The sequence below is a fragment of the Narcine bancroftii genome, chromosome 4 (genome assembly GCF_036971445.1).
Source record: "Narcine bancroftii isolate sNarBan1 chromosome 4, sNarBan1.hap1, whole genome shotgun sequence".
Taxonomy (NCBI): domain Eukaryota; kingdom Metazoa; phylum Chordata; class Chondrichthyes; order Torpediniformes; family Narcinidae; genus Narcine; species Narcine bancroftii.
In genome coordinates, this window is record NC_091472.1 from 288716590 (window position 1) to 288733412 (window position 16823).

Consider the following 16823-nt stretch of genomic DNA (forward strand, 5'->3'; position numbering starts at 1 on the left):
CTCCCAGTTCCTGTCTATATTCCTCCATGCCCCTCCCATTCATGTACCTGGCCAAATTTTTCTCAAATGTTAAAATTGAGCCCACATTCACCACTTTAGCTGGAAGCCCCTTCCACACACCCACTTACTCTCTCCGTGAAGAAGATCCCCCTCACATTCCCCCTAAACTTTTTTGCCTTCACTCTTAACCCGTGTCCTTTTGTTTGTGCCTCACCTAACCTCAGTGGAAAAAGCCTACTTGTATTTACTCTGTTGATACTTGTCATACTTTTGTATACCTCTATCAAATCTCCCTCATTCTTCTACAATCTAGGGAATGAAGTCCTAACCGGTTTATCCTTTCCCTGTAACTCAGTTCCTGAAGTCCTGGAAACAACCCAGTAAATTGTCTCTGTACTCTTTCAATTTTATCAATATCTTCCCTGTAGTTAGGTGACCAAAACTGCACACAATACTCCAAATTTGTTCTCATCAATGACATATTCAACTTTATCATACTTCCTAACTCTTATATCAAGGGCCAAAGGGTCTGTTTTTTGCTGTAGTGTTCTATGTTCTATACTCAATACTTTAATTGATGATGGCCAACATGCCAAAAGTTCTCTTTACAAACCTATCTACCTGTGATGCCACTTTCAGGGAATTATGTATCTGTATTCCCAGATCCCTCTGTTCTACTGCACTTCTCAGGGCCCTAACAATTACTGTGCATGTCCTTTCAAACCTACTGAGGTTTGTCCTTCCAAATCTGCCATTTTTGAGCCCATTTTTCCAGTTGGTCCAGATCCCTCTGCAAGCTTTGAAAGCCTTCCTCGCTGTCCACAATGCCTCCAATCTTGTGTCATCTGCTCATCCAATTTACCATAGTATCAGCTAGATGACAACCAGCACTGATCCCAGCACTGATCCCTGAGGCCTCCAGTCTGAGAAGCAATCATCCACCACCACTCTCTGGCTTCTCCTACAGAGCCAAAGTCAAATCCAGTTTACTACCTCACCATGAATACCAAGCATTCTAGAGGACTAAAATGTTGAAACCTGACTGATTCATCTCTTTGATATGATTTTGAAACTACTGAGAGTATATATATGATATTTCCTTTTTGGAATATTTTGTTTTTCCAGTTAATTGCAAAGCTTTTGGTTCTTGAATACTTTTTAAAAAAATATTTTATTTTTTGTTTTTTTCCATAAATGTACATAATAAACTCTCCAATATCTACACACACACATAGACACACACGTATTAAAAAAAAATTCCTACAAAAAAAAACAAAACACAACAACCCTTCCCCTCAACCCCCCCCCCCCCCCCCCACACACACTTTTCACAATATAAATTCACACACCGTCAGGACTCACATTTATAGTGACCATAAAAAAAATTCTCAATGCGGAAGTCACTTGCATTTATACGACAGCAGGATCTATTATTGTTCTTTTTATTAATGCAGTTTTAATTATAATTGATTCAAATATGGTAGGGATCAGTGCTGGTTGTCATCTAGCTGAAACTATGGTAAATCGGATGAGCAAGTTTGCAGATGACACAAAGATTGGAGACATTGTGGACAGCGAGGAAGGCTTTCAAATATGTTTGCCACATCTTGATAAATATGTCATATTTGTTCTTTAAGTTATATGAAATTTTTTTCCATAGATATATAACTATTTATCTCATCAGTCCATTGTGCTATATGCAGAGGCGAGTCAGATTTCCAAGTAATTGCAATACATTTCTTAGCCACTGCTAAGGCTATTTTAACAAATGAAATTTGGAATGTAGTTAGTTTATTGCTTATTTCAATAAAGTTGCCCAAAAGCTGAAGCTCTGGGTCGCCTGTGAACGCCACCCTTGTTATCCTTGTTAATATTTCAATAATATCCTGCCAGAGAGCTCTCACTTTCACACACATCCATGTAGCATGTAAAATCTATTTCTGACCCATACCTAAAACACAACTCTGATATTTCAAATTTTGATTTATGCAACTTTTGTGGTATGAGATATAATTGGTGTAGGAAATCATATTGCACTAATCCATATCTTGCATTTATAATTGATGCCATGCAATCTAAACATCAATCAGACCAACATCTTTCCATTATTGCAACATCTAGATCCAACTCCTATTTCTCTCTCAATGTCTGTAAACCTGGTTTTGCACGTTCATTCTAGAGAGTAATAGTGCATCTTGGTTAGAAAGTTAGATGTATTTCCCCAGACAAATTGTTTGTTCCATTGCATTAATTTCAAGTGGGGGTACATTTGGCCCACATCTTTCTCTTGGGAATGATCTTAGCTGGAGAAAACAAAAGAAAGTTCCAATAGCTACTTTGTATTTATTTCTTAATCCCTCCACATAACAATCATCAATATATCTTATTTCTTTATCATACCATGAATTAAATATTTTGTGACCCAGATTCATATGCAGCAACACATTTTTACATAAGGGCCCAGGCCCGAAACGTTGGTGATGTATCTTTACCTTCGCTACATAAAGGCACTGTTTGACCTGCTGAGTTTCTCCAGCATTTGTGTGTTTGTTTTCATTTTTACATAATGATGTTTTTAGTGATATACCTACTTTTTATCCAATACCCTCATTTATTTTTTGCTATATTCTAGTCATATGTATTAATTTAGGGCTATCCTGTAGCGGCCCGTGCTCAGAGATGTGGACCGGCCCACAAAATGGTCGACAAACACGGCAACCACGTGGGCCTGGGGGTGACACCGGCCATTCTCCCACATGGCAGGAAGATGGGAAATATGGCCAGAGAACGCTGGCCAATCCCAAGCCGGCGCTCTGATGACACGCGGCCCTGAGGTCAGCACCTGGAGCCCATATAAACGTGACAGCCACTGCAATAAACCAGTCTCAACTTCATGGCTTCGGTGTGCATGTCACTGTTCTCTACACCTACATAGCGTGAATGCTACATTGGTGACCCCCACAGGTCCAACCGGCAGTTGGACCTGAAGATGACGGACCAGACAGAGCTAGCGACCATCCACTTGGTCTCACTCAGGCTCCCAATGTTTTGGGTGACACAGTTCCAGCTTCAACATATTGCTGTCACCAACACCCACTACTTTTACGCTGTGAGCACACTCAATCAAGACAAAGCGGCAAGAGTTGTAGACTTCCTATGGCAGCATCCGGAGAAAGGCAAATACTTGGCCCTCAAAGAACTGTTAACTTTGGGTTCTCCTGGCACAAGCGCGTTGCCCGATTGCTGCATACGGACAGATTAAGGGACAGCGCCCCATCCGCCCTAATGAAAGAGATGCTCGCTTTGACCGAGGGCCACAAGCCTTACCTGCTCTTCGAGCAGATCTTTCTGGAACAACTGCCCAGGGAAATCCAACTTTTGCTCACGGACGAGGATTTCAGCAACCCTCAGAGGGTTGAGGCCCAGGCGGACGTGCTCTGGAGAGCAAAAGAGGACACCAGCGCCCTCATAGACCACATCAGCAAACCCTACAAACAGCTGACTGCAAGACCAAGACCACTGAAGTGGCAAGTTAATACACCAGGATAATTCTTCAACTATCATCAGGGATGGGATAAAGAGGTCCGTTGATGCCACCCACCCTGCAGGTTTCCAGGAAACTCCCTGGCCAACCTTTGGTTGATGGCTGTGACGGTTGGCCCATGTGATAGTCTCCTCTACATTTGGTCCCCAACATACCTTGTCGGGTATGTGTTTCCTCATTGATACCAGTGCTGAGATCAGCGTCCTGCCCCCCGCAGACCTCGACAACTGCAACGGCAAGCAGGGTCCAGCACTGAGGGCAGCCAATAGCTCCTCCATCTGGAGTTTTTGAACCCGCACCATCCCCCTTCGGTTTGACAACAGTTGGTTTACATAGACCTTTACCCTCATAGTAGTGGCACAATCACTTCTGAGGGCTGACTTCCTTCATGCCCACTGACTGCTTGTAGACCTCAGGCACGGCACTTGGTGAACAGCAGAATTTTTCAGGCTCTACCACTGGGGGAAGCCAAACTACCTGGCCCCCACCTTGACTCTATAATGCTTTCAGAGAACAAATTTGCCTGCATCCTGGTAGAATTCCTCTTGATAGTGGCACCACAGTTCTCTACGGCCGAGCCAAAGCACGGGGTAAGGCACCAAATTCTGACTGTCGGCCACCCGATCCATGCCAAGACTCGCTGTCTCCCTCCCGAAAACCTCAGCCTAGTGAAGGAGGAGTTTAAGTAAATGGAGAAGCTAGGAAGTGTGTGGCACTCTGACAGTTCCTGGGCCTCCCTCCTCCACATAGTGCCAAAAACAGCGGGTTGGGGTGGAAACCATGTGACGACTACCACCGCCTCAACACACCATGCCCCACATCCAAATCTTCGCTGGCAACCTGCACGAGGCACAGGTGTTTTCCAAAGTGGACCTCATCCGGGGATACTGTCAAATCCCAGTTCACCCCCAGGATGTCTCCATAACCCCCTTTGGTTTGCTCGAATTCTTCCGCATGCTCTTCGGTTTGAAAAATGCAGCACAAACTTTCCAGTGGCTGATGGATGAAGTGGGCCGGGACCTCCCAATTTCATTCATCTATTTGGACGATATCCTCATCGCTAGCCACATCCACAAAGACCACACAGCCCACTTGAGACAACTATGCACCCAGTTGAGTGAATTCAGGCTAATAATTAACTCTGCGAAGTGCCAATTTGTCCTGGACACTATTGACTTCCTGGGGCACAGAATAAACAATCACAGGGCAACACCCCTCTCTGAGAGGGTCAAAGTGGTCTGGCACTTCACCAAGCTACATACAGTAAAAGGGCTACATGAATTCGCTGGTATGATAAACTTTTACCACAGATGCATACTAGCAGCAGCCCACATCATGCGCCAATGTCGGGCAAGTCAAAAGAAATTACCTGGTGCGAGGAGTCTTCAAGGACATTCCAGAATGCCAAAGATACGCTGGCCAATGCCACTCTCCTATAATATCCCAGACCAGAGGCACTTACCTCTCGGACAGTTGACACCTTCAGCACAGTGGTACGGGGTGTACTGGTCAGCTCATTGAAGACCAGTGATAATCCCTGGCCTTTTTCAGCAGACATCTCTAATAGAGTGCTTCCAACTGAGAGCTATTGGTGCTGTATCTGGCAGTAATTCATTTCCGTTACTTTTTGGAGGGTTGGTAATTCAAGGTCTTCATTGATCACAAGCTTTCTATAAGGTATTGGACCCATGGTCAGCCTGACAACAGAGACACTTGTCCTATGTGTCAAAATTTACCGCAGACATACAGCGCATCATGGGGCAAAGCAATGTGGTAGCTGATGCTTTCTCATGCCCCGCGATCGAGTCAGTACATGTCCTATCCCAGGGTGTCGTTATATGGGCCTCGCCAAAGCACAGCAACAGGACCCTGAGATCCCCATGTATAGGACAGTTGTCTCCGTACTTGGGGTGGAAGACATTCTGTTCGGACCAGGTAACCTGACATTGCTCTGTGACATCTCCACCGGCAGACCTTGCCCCATCGTTCTGAACATATTAAGGCACCAGGTTTTCAATGCCATGCACAACCTGGTGCATCCTGTAATCTGGCCTGTGGTCAAGATGGTGGCTAGCAGGTTTCTCTGGCACCATAAGCAGGTCAGCCAGTGGGCCAAGACTTGTATGAAATGCCAGTCCTCCAAAGTGCAGGCTCACACAAAGGCACCTGCACAGACTTTTGAACCAGCATGGTGCAGGTTCAGCCATGTACACATTGATATAGTGGGGCTGCTACCAGTTTCCTGTGGGGCAAGATAATCAGAGGAGATCTTATAGAAACATATAGAGTTAAGAAGGGTATGGATAGGATAGATGTAGGAAGGTTTTTTGAGCTGGCTGGGGAAACTAAAATGAGAGGACACAGTCTCAAGATTCTGGGGAGTAGATCTAGGACAGAGATGAGGAAAAATAGTTTTTCCCAGAGAGTAGTGAATATTTGGAATTCTCTATCCAGGGAAGTGGTTGAGGCTGCTTCATTAAACATATTTAAAATTCGGTTAGATAAATTTATACATGATAGAGGAATTAGGGGATACGGGGAGAAGGCAGATAGGTGGAGTTAGGTCATAAATTAGATCAGCCATGATCTTATTGAATGGCGGAGCAGGCTCGATGGGCCATTTTCGGCCTACTCCTGTTCCTACTTCCTATGTTCCTATGATAACTGCTCACCATGGTCGACTGCTCTATGAGGTGGTCCTGCTAGCTGATGCCTCTACAGAAACCTGCACGAGGGCACTCATCGACATATGGGTGTCCAGATTTGTGGTCCCAGAGCACCTAACCTCAGACAGGGGTGGACAATTCACCTCTTTGCTCTGGGAAGTGCTAGCTGACTTCTTGGAGACACAACTTTACCAAACTATGATGTATCACACTCAGGCCAATGGGTTAGCAGAATGATTTTATAAGCACCTGAAAGCACCCTTGATGACCCAGATCAAGGGTCCCAACTGGGTGGACGCACTGCCTTGGGTCTTTCTGGGGATTCACATCATGCCAAAGGAAGACGTCAATGCCTCGATGGCGGAGGTGGTCTACGGCGCACCCTTAATTATTTCAAGGGAGTTCCTGGCCCCCGACAAATGCCAGGAAGACCTCGCGGCAACGTCGAGAACTTGTGGCGAAAACTGGGATCCTTGGTCCCACAACAACCCCCACCACATGGCCAGCCCAAACATAACATCCCCAGGGACTTAAAGACTTTTCAGTACATGTTTGTGCGAAGGGGCGCACACTGGCTCTACAAGGACATCAGGGACAACGACTCCACTTTCCTCTTCGACATAGGTGGTAAGGTGGAGACCTTTACAGTTGACCTGAAATTGGCATATCTGGACTGTGACCAGCCAGTCTTCACTCCTCCCCCACAACGCAAGGGCAGATTTCCCAAGTCAATGGACAACGGTCTGATCGCCGGTTCTGGGGGAGTTCATGGAGAAACGGACTGGCACACAAAAGGGCTGATGAATGCAGCGTCCGCACAGACCTGGAGGTGACACCGGCCATCATCTCAGGTGACCTCCCACACAGCGGAAAGGCGGGAATTGTGGCGGGAATGCTGGCCAAAATCAGGCTGGCTCTCCAATGGTGCCGAACCCTGACATTGGTGCCTGGGGCCCATGTAAACATGATGCAATAAACCAGTTTTAACTTCAAGTCTTTGGTGTGTGTGTGTGTCATTCTTCTCCACACCCGTGTAGCGTGAACACTACAATCCGTCTTTTTTGTTAGAAGCACCATTCCACTTGTAAATCAAGTCCTTCACTATCTTCTCTTTTATTGAATTCAGTCCTATTTGGATCCAAGAAGATAGAGAAATGATAAAAATCTTGCTTGTGCTGATAAATAACACTTCTTAAATTCTGGAAGCCTAAGTCCTCCCTGTTTATAATCCCATGTTAGCCTTTCCAAGGAAATTCTCAGCACTTTTTTATTCCATTGGAATTGCCTTATGTAATTATTTAATAATTGAAAGAAATTTTTAGGTAGTGCAATTGGCAACAATTGGAAAATATACTGTAATCTTGGCATCACCTTCATTTTAATACAATTTACTCTTCCCACTAAAGTAATCGGCAAGTCTTTCCATTTCTATAAATCTTTCTCTATTTTTTCTAAGAGGAGTATAATTAAATTTATATAAGTTCTGTCATTACTCCTAAATATTTGATTCCATCTGTCTTCCATTTAAATCTTATTACCTTTTTGATATATTTCAGAATCAAAATTCTACAATGGCATTATCTCATTCTTGTTCATATTTATTTTATAACCTGATACTCTTCTAATGTTGTTTGTAATTTTATGAAGAATTCATCTGGGTCAGACATGTACAATAGCACATTATCAGCAAATAGCTTAATTTTATGTTCTTCATGTCCAACTTTGAGGCCCTTAATATCTGGATTTCTCCTTATAATCTCCACCAGTGGCTCAATTGCTAGGATAAAAAGCACTGGAAACAGAGGACACCCTTGTCTACTCGATCTATTCAAGGAAAAAAAACAATGCTGACATCTGAGTATTATAATTTTGGCTTGTGGTTTATGATAAAGAGTTTTTATCCAATTTATAAATTTTCTGCCTATACCAAATTGTTTCCAATATTTTAAATAGGAAAGACCATTTTAATCAGTCGAATGCTTTTTCCGCATCTTGAGTGATAGCTATATTTGGATCTAACTTTGATTTTGCCATATGTTATTAATTTTGATAGATATTGCACCAATCTATTATCTTATAATTAGTGATATAGGTCTATATGATGAAGTTTTTAATGGATCCCTACTTTTCTTTGGTAGCACTGTAATTATAGCAGTTGAGAAAGATCCTGGGAGGGTCTAGGTCTCCACCGCCTGGTCCAATACATCCATCAATAAATCTTTAAATTGTCTATAGAACTCAGGAGGAAACCCACCCTGCCCCAGAGATTTGTTAGCTTGTAAAGTACCCAAAGCTTTCTCTTTTTCTTCTCTTGTGAAAGGGGCGTCAAAATCAACTTGTTCTCTATCTTCTAATTTTTGAAGTTCAACATTTGTTAAAAATTTGTCCATCTCGTTTTCATCTCCTAATAATTCTGATTTATATAGTTTAATTTAATATTGTCTAAAAATATTATTTATTTCTTTTTTATTATATGTTATAATATCAGCCTCTGTTTTTATTCCATTAATCATTTAAGATTACTCCTCCTCTGCCTTTACCTGCCAAGATAAAACTTTATACACCCATTCTCCTAATTCATAATATTTTTGTTTGGTTTTTAATATCATTTTTTCTGTTCTCTATGTTTGTAATGTATTATATTCCATTTTTAAAATTCTCTAATCATCTATATTTTGCTTGTAACCCTGTTCACTGATATTCTTTTTCCAATTTTGTTATATCTTTCTCTAGACCATTCAGCTCTGTAGCATATTCTCTCAAGATGTTTTGTATAAAAAATAATTTGTCCTCTTAGATAAGCTTTGAGCATATCCCATATTAAAAAAAAAAGCTATTATCAGTAGATGAAAGCATAGTTTCACAAAACAATTCTATCTGTCTCTTAATAAACTGACAAAACTCCCTCTTTTTCAACAGTGTGGCATTAAGACACCATCTATACACACTTTCTTGTTTTCCAATTATCGCAATAGTTAAAGTTAATTGTGATTGATCTGATGAAAGTCTCACCAAATATTCAATTTTTACCACTCTAATTTTTAACTGGGCAGACACTAAAAACAAATCAATCCTTGTATGTGAATCATGTATGTGAATCAAGAGTTACTCTTCCTCATCTCATCCCCCCCTTCTTCCTGTTTTTACGTTCTCTTCCCAAGAGAAGTGTTAATTCCTGACACTTTCATTCCAATAAACCAAACCAATGACATTTGATATCTGTACCTTGATTGTTAAGTGGACTGAACTTATGAACAACCCATGTATCAGTATTCTCTATAACTTGCTCTTCATTTATATAACCATATAGCCATTTACAGAGCAGAAACAGGTCATGTCAGCCTTTCGAGTCCGCACCGGTTCACTAGAACAACTCCACTAGCTCAATCCTCTCGCTCTCCACCAACATCCCTCCAACCCCCTCACCTCCATGTACACATCCAACCTTCTCTTAAATGGCAGAAGGGACCCTGCCGCAATTATCTCATTCGGAAGAACATTCCATTCTGCCACCACTCTCTGAATGAAGAAGCATCCTCTAATATTTCTCCTAAAGTTTTGCCCTCTTACCCTTAACTCATGGCCTCTTCTTCCAACTTTCCCTGCCCTCAGGGGAAAGAGTCTGTTTATGTCAAGTCTATCTATTCCTTTCATAATTTTAAATACCTCCATCAAGTCCTCTCTCAGTCGTCTACGTTCCAATGAATAAAGCCCCAGTCTCCTTAATCTCTCTGTGTGAAAACTGCACACAGTACACCAAGTGTGGTCTCACTAACTTCTTGAACTAAAACGATGTCACGGCTCCGGTACTCAAAGCCCTGACTCATGAATGCAAGCATGCCATTTGCCTTCTTCACCATAATTTCTATATGTATTGCCACTTTCATGGAACCATGTACGTGTACCTCAAGATTTCTCTGTGTATTTATGTCTGCTTGTGGTGCGTGTCAAACTTATAGCTCTTACCATGGGCCTTGGTATAGGTTTCTGTGGTTTTTTGGAACCCAGCTTTTTCATTGCATTATAGTATTTCTTCTGTTCTTCAGTCATGAAAATATCTTGACCTCCAAAGTAAAGTGACAAAAGCACACTGGTTATAATCACATTCACAATTAACAACATTTATTAAGACATAAAATACTCAATAAACAGATCAATAAACATCAGATTGTTTAAACTGTATTATATACTACAGAAAAGAATTAGTTGGATCAATTTTGTTTTCCTTTGGAAAAACATTGCTTTAAATAGTGATTCTTTCCTTTACACTTATTACAGATGTTTCCATAAACTGGACATCATTTTGGTGCATGGTGTGTGCCACATCGTTTGCAATTGAATGTCTCCACATATTTTTGATGTTTCTTATATCTTGTCCATTGTTTGTGTGTGGACGCACATTGTAGCAATGGCTATGTTTCACTGGGTTTTGCACTCTCACTGAACTTTATCATGTGCTGCACAGCTAATTCACTGGCATAGCTTCACAGATCCAGTGAATGTCAGCAATGTCTCTCACAGCAATCTCTTATCAATAATCCCAAACACAATTTGATCATGGATCACTGAATCTTGCAGTGATCCAAAAATGTATGGTCTTGCTTTTAATTTCAAGTCCATTAAAAAACTATCAAATCCCTCTCCCTGCAGCTGCAAGCATGAGCAAAACACTTCCTTTCTGAATGTTTCATTTTTCTTTGGTGAACAGTGTTCATCAAACATCTTGATAGCTTTGTTGAACTTGCCCTGGTTAGCTGCCTTGGCAAAAACAAATGTGTTGAAAACCTCTAGTGCTTGAGGTCCTGCCACGGTAAGTAGCAGTGTAATCTTCTGTGCATCAGGTTTGCTACAGGGTCCAATGACTTGCAGGTACAGCATGAATCTTTGTTTGAACAACCAAAACTCGTAATTGACTGTTCCAGTCCAATTTACAGCATAATTTCTCTGCTGCTATATTGACTGATTCTCACTCCTGGTACCATGTGATAAATAAAGAAACGGGTTCTTTTAAAACAGCTATATTTTATTAGCTAAAGTATACACAACTGTGTGGTGTCATCTACCTTGAATCCAACCAAAACTGCCAATATACTAGTCTCTGACTCCCTCTAGTGGTCTGGAGGATCACTAGCACTCTATCACTACACCGTGGAGCACAGGGGAAAATAAAAGAAAATAAATGTGTCTTTGTCCCAAACATTATGGAGGGCACTTTTGCTTCAATACCTATCAAACTCTCACACTAATTGAACAATGCTGTTTAGAAGTCTTTACTAACACACCAATGTCTTCCCTCATGCAGGATTGAGCAGTCACTATGAAAAGGGCTCAGGAATTTTTTCATCCCTCCCTGCTTGCTGCCCCAAAATACTTTGACCCACAATTAAAATTATTTAAATTCCTGCCTCACCTCAACATTTCTCTACTCCATCACCATCATTCTGTCTCCTCTGTCTTGGATGATTCTTAATAGGTGATCGAAGTAAGGTCAGAATCAAATGAAACACGAAAGTTCTGAAAATGCAGTGATTTTAGTAAAAACACAATGCTGGAGAAACTCAGTAGGTGACACAGCATTCTGACTCCTTTTCTCTAGCCTTTCCCCTCCATTTACAGTGCTATCCCACCTCCCCTATTTTGCCTTCAGTCCTCCCTCCCTCCTCTTGCTTGTGGGTCTGAGTTCCTTCTCCTGCCTGCCTACATTTTGCTCTGGCCCAAAATATTGGCTATATGTCTTTGTGCTATATAAAGTACGCTGTGTGGCCTGCAGAGTTTCTCCAGCATTGAGTTTTTACTAATGTCAGAATCAACCATCTTACTGCATTCATTTGGGCTATCTGATTTATCTAGATTTGTGCTGAAATGAAAGACCTCATTTTGGTCTGGTGTGTTAAACACGCAAACATTGAGTTCATTTCAAATTGCACCTCTGCAGACAAATTTTGTGACAGAAAACAAAATCAGATAGATGTACTGTCCAATGAAATTCACAAAAAAAAACCTGAAAATCACCAAACCGGTGTAGAATATAAAATGATTTTGGAAATGGAAAAAAAAAGCGAGATCCAAAGATAGAATGAAGTGTAATGACCAAAGATACAGAACATGGAATCAAAAATAAAATGGTGGCACTGCCGGAGCTGCTCCAATTGCAGTGCTCTGCTGGTGCTGGCCCATGGAGGGCGAGGAGTGCATCCACAGCACTCTCCCATGGGGTCCAACTGCTGTTGGCTCCGTACGGCCTTTAAATGGCCTGTTAAGGAGCCAACAGTCACTTAAACCCTGCGGATTCAGGGCCCAAGATAGCAGCACCTATGATTGGCGGCAGCCATGAGGTGTTGCAGACCAGGGAAGTAGAGGACTGGCACAGAGCACCATAAAACAGGGAGAAGGTTAAAGAGCGTAAATGGCTCTTGGGACAGTGACCCCAGTGGTACTGAGGCTGAAGAACACACAGGCGGCAGGCTGTTGTGACACCAGGTGAGGAGCCCATGTAGGCTGTGAGCTATTGGTGACCGCAGTCAAAAGACTTACACCAGGCTGTCAAGTGCTGGAGACTGGCTGAAGGGATACCAGGTATCGGAAATGAGATCCAAGAGGGTGCTGGAGGCCTCCTGATCACATGAGAGGTGTGCATCTGCACCTCGAGTTTGGACTGAAGTCTGTGAGGCTGCAGAGGCTGCGGGAGGACTGGAGGCAAAGCCATGGACACATAGGGACTCTGCGGGGTCTCTCTTATGGTTCTCTTTCTCTGACTATAAGGGCACTGGGGCAATTTGTGCTCATAGCAAATCTTTGTCTGCCTTACAGCAGACTAAAGGAAATGTCATGTAATATCACATTTTCTGTTTTATTACATGACAATAAAATAATCTTGAATTTTGAATATGGAGAAATTTTCAAAGTGCCAAGTCAAACAAATAACTATACAATAGATAAGGAAAAGCAGTACTTCTGCAAATATGATGAAAATAAAAGAAGAGAAAATCCACTCTACTGCTGACACACAAGGATTCACCAAATGAGAAATATTTTAAAAATTGCTTGTTCCATGTAAATCTTAACCACTGATTTTAGTTTCTGCCTTTAACAGGATATGCATTTACATGTATAAAAGAAACAGGAGGAAACACCACAGTCACTGGAGTAATTATGTTAGGACACAACTAGTAATATCGATTGGTACGCAGCTTTTACGAAAAGGGAAATATTTTTGCATTATTTTGCTGTCCAATGCACAATGACAGGTCTGACCTTGTAGGAGAGTGCCTCAAACTGCCAAATTGGTGGCAGTTTTATAAACATAATTTTCAGACTCCCATACAAATGAACCATATCAGTTTCATTTTGGACAAAATACTTATCTTTTTTTTCTGTTGATTGAAATTGTCAATTATGACACCAATAAACAGATTCAAGGTGAAGAAAGATCCAAAGATGATGAATATGACAAAGTAAAAATACATGTATAGATTGCATTCATAGTCAGGTTGTTGTTTCACCTGAAAAACACAATTTAGGACAAGAGATTACAAAAGCAACAAGCAAATATTTTGTTCCATAGAGAATCAACACCTTATATTCCGTCTCAGCTGTCTACAACCAAAGGGTATCAACATAGACCTTTAATTTCCATCGACCCTTTCCCCTGGACTACCTCTTTCCCTCATCCCCATCTCCCTCCAGCTCCCCATCCCCTTGCCTCCCTTCTCCTATTAGAGAGCTATCATTCTTAGCCCTCCGCCCTCTTCTCCCATCACTTCCAGCTTCTTTCACTTCTATCCTCCTTCTTGTATTACCTTTAATCTGTTTGCCTGTGCCCGTACCCTTCCCTTTCCTTCTTCCCACCTTTTTGTTCTGGCGTCTGCCTCATTTTCAGAACTCCAGATGAAGGGTTCAGGTCCGCAACAATATCAATTAGACCCGACAAACTTGCAGTCGTATCTTGCATGCTGTTGCCCTGATTCCAAGGCAGCAATGAGGGAAAGGATTGGCTGATTCTGCCTTTATTAGGAATCCTGGTGGTGGAGGAGTATCAAGGGCAGCCCAACCAATACAATGACTGTAATACTGTGTTCCACAACAAGGCCCAAAATGTAAACAGCCTTTTGCTTCCTATGGATGCTGCGTGACCTGCTGAGTTTGTTCAGCATTTTTGTGTACTCCAATAATCCCTGGTTTTAGGGTTTTCTGACCAGGAAATCATCTCTCCATTAAGAAAATAGAACATTGAAACCTACAGCACAGTAATAGCTCTTGGCCCACAGCGCAGAACCAACATATTAACTCTACCAACTACCTAGAATTTCCCTGCTGCATAACTCTCCATTTATCTCTGTTCCATCCACCTATCTAATAGTCTTATAAAAGGTCCCATTGTAATTGCCTCCACCACCATTCCATGCACCCGTCACTCTCTGCACGTCGAACTTACATCCCTCCTGTACTTATTCCCAAGTATCTTAAATCTATGCCCACTGGTGTTAGCCTTTTCAGCATACTAAGGATTCTAAAGCATGAACCTTGACAGCATCCCCTCTGATCCAAGTAAAATAACTTACCTAAGTACCCAGTTACATTGGTCAAAACTAAGCAAACTACACACAGAGCATGCACAACTCAATTTCAACTGGCCTCTCAGCTGCTAACCAACATTCCTAAACAGGGTTGCTGGATGGCTTTAGTTATAATGGTAAATTGCTCCTTTTTAATTTATGAAAGGAACGATGTAAATTCTACCAGTTGTACAATCACAAGAGCCTACTACATGAGGTTACAAACTGAATCCTGTGACAAATTTTTAGAATTCGTTAGTGTTCTTCAGGACATTTCTGTGTGATCGACTTAAGACCATAAAGACATGGAAGCAGAAATAGGCTAGTCAGCCCTTCAAGTCTGCCCTGCCATTTAATCATGAGTTGATCCATTTTCCCACTCAGCCCCACCGGCCGGCCTTCTCTCCATAACCTTTGACACCCTGGTTAATCAAGAACCTCTCAATCTCTGCCTTAATTGCACCCAATGATTTGGCCTCCACAACAACTTGTGGCAATAAATTCCACAGGTTCACCACCCTCTGGCTAAATAAATTTTCTTGCCTCTCTGTTCAAAGTGTATGCCCTTCTATCCTGAAGTGGCGACCTCTTGTCCTAGACTCTCCCACCATGGGAAACAACTATTCTACATCAACTCTGTCCATGCCTTTCAACATTTTAAATGTTTCAATGAGATCCCCCCCCCCTCATCCTCCTAATTTCCAATGAGTACAGGCCAAGAGCTGTCAAACATTCCTCATTTCATAACCCTTTCATTCCTGGAATCATCCTTTTGAACTCATCTGAAGCCTCTCTAACATCAGCACGTCCTCTAAAATGAGGAGCCCAAAACAGCTCACAATACTCCAAGAGGTCTCACCATTGTCCAAGCAAGCCTCAACATCACTTCGCTGCTCTTATATTGTACTTCTCTTGAAAAAAAGTCAGCATTGCATTTGGCTTCTTCGCCACCGACACAACCTGAAAGTTTACCTTCAGGCAATCCTACACAAGGAATCCCAAGTCCCTTTGCATTTGGGAATTTTCAAATTTCTCCCCATTTAGAAAAAAAGTCTGTTCATTTATTTCTTGTACCAAAGTGCATGGCCATACACTTTTGAATTTGTATTTCATTTGCCACTTCTCTGTCTAAGTCCATCTGCAACCTCCTGATTTCCTCAACACTACCTGCTCCTCTATCTACCTTCATATCATCTGCAAACCTAGTCACAAAGCCATTCGTTGCATCATCTAAATCAGGGGTCCTCAAATGTTTTTGACTGTAGACCTTTTCAGGGACTACATCAACCCCCAGGCATGGAATCACGGCACTGGATGGGAGGAGGTGGGGGATCTGGAGGGGTTGGATAAGAGAGGGGGATGGATGGAGGGGAGCTGGACAATCGGGGCTGGATAGGGTGGCCAGATGTCCAGTTTTAGGCCAGATAGCCCAGCTTTTGAGCGCTCTGCCTTCCGTCCAGCTCCACCTCGAGCCAGATGTTAATTTGTCCTTCATTTGGGCGTGTAGGCTGGCTGGCGCATGCGCAATAAGGGGAAAGTGTGACAGTGGCACATGAAAGTTCATGGAAGGTAAGTCTCCCCAACCCCACAAGCTGGACAGGGGTAGGGGGATGGCAGCGGCTGTGCTGGTCTGGGTGGGGAGGGTGGAGATTGTGGGGGAAGTACTATTTCAAATCGACCTCCTCCTCCCCCCCCCCCATGTTATTGACCCCCTCGTTCAACCCCCTGGCATTTATTGACAACCTGGATGTCAATATCGACCACTTTGGAGGCCCCTAATTTAAATCATTAATATACGACATGAAAAGAAGTGGTCCCAGCACTGGCCCCTGTATAACACCACTAGTAACTGGCAGCCAACCAGAATATGATCCCTGCATTTTGACTTCTTTGAAATAATCCCCCAGAGGGTTTAAAAAGATTATATTTAGTAATTTTTTAATTAGAGATAATTAATTGTATTCAAATGAAAATTGTAGCTTTGCAGAAATAAGGATGATTATAATTTGAAGTTACAAACTGAGAAATATACACAACTGCACTTGATTTTAACCATTA

The 16823-nt window shown here is 42.2% G+C and overlaps 1 protein-coding gene and 1 long non-coding RNA gene across 6 annotated transcripts in view; one reads left to right on the forward strand and one right to left on the reverse strand.

Annotated features, from left to right (window-relative positions):
- LOC138762078 (uncharacterized) overlaps positions 1–16823 on the forward strand; it is a 79863-nt gene that overhangs the window by 39286 nt on the left and 23754 nt on the right. The window lies entirely within an intron of this gene.
- scn1laa (sodium channel, voltage-gated, type I-like, alpha) overlaps positions 1–16823 on the reverse strand; it is a 146350-nt gene that overhangs the window by 8452 nt on the left and 121075 nt on the right. For 2 of the 3 annotated variants that reach the window (XM_069935333.1, XM_069935330.1), the window contains 2 exons: positions 13575–13712; positions 10177–10281 (listed from right to left, as the gene is read on the reverse strand). In XM_069935333.1, the coding sequence (XP_069791434.1) occupies positions 10177–10281; positions 13575–13712 (243 nt within the window). Of the gene's footprint in view, positions 1–1347; positions 7339–10176; positions 10282–13574; positions 13713–16823 lie in introns of those variants that run through there. The other variant, XM_069935332.1, reaches the window with a different exon arrangement.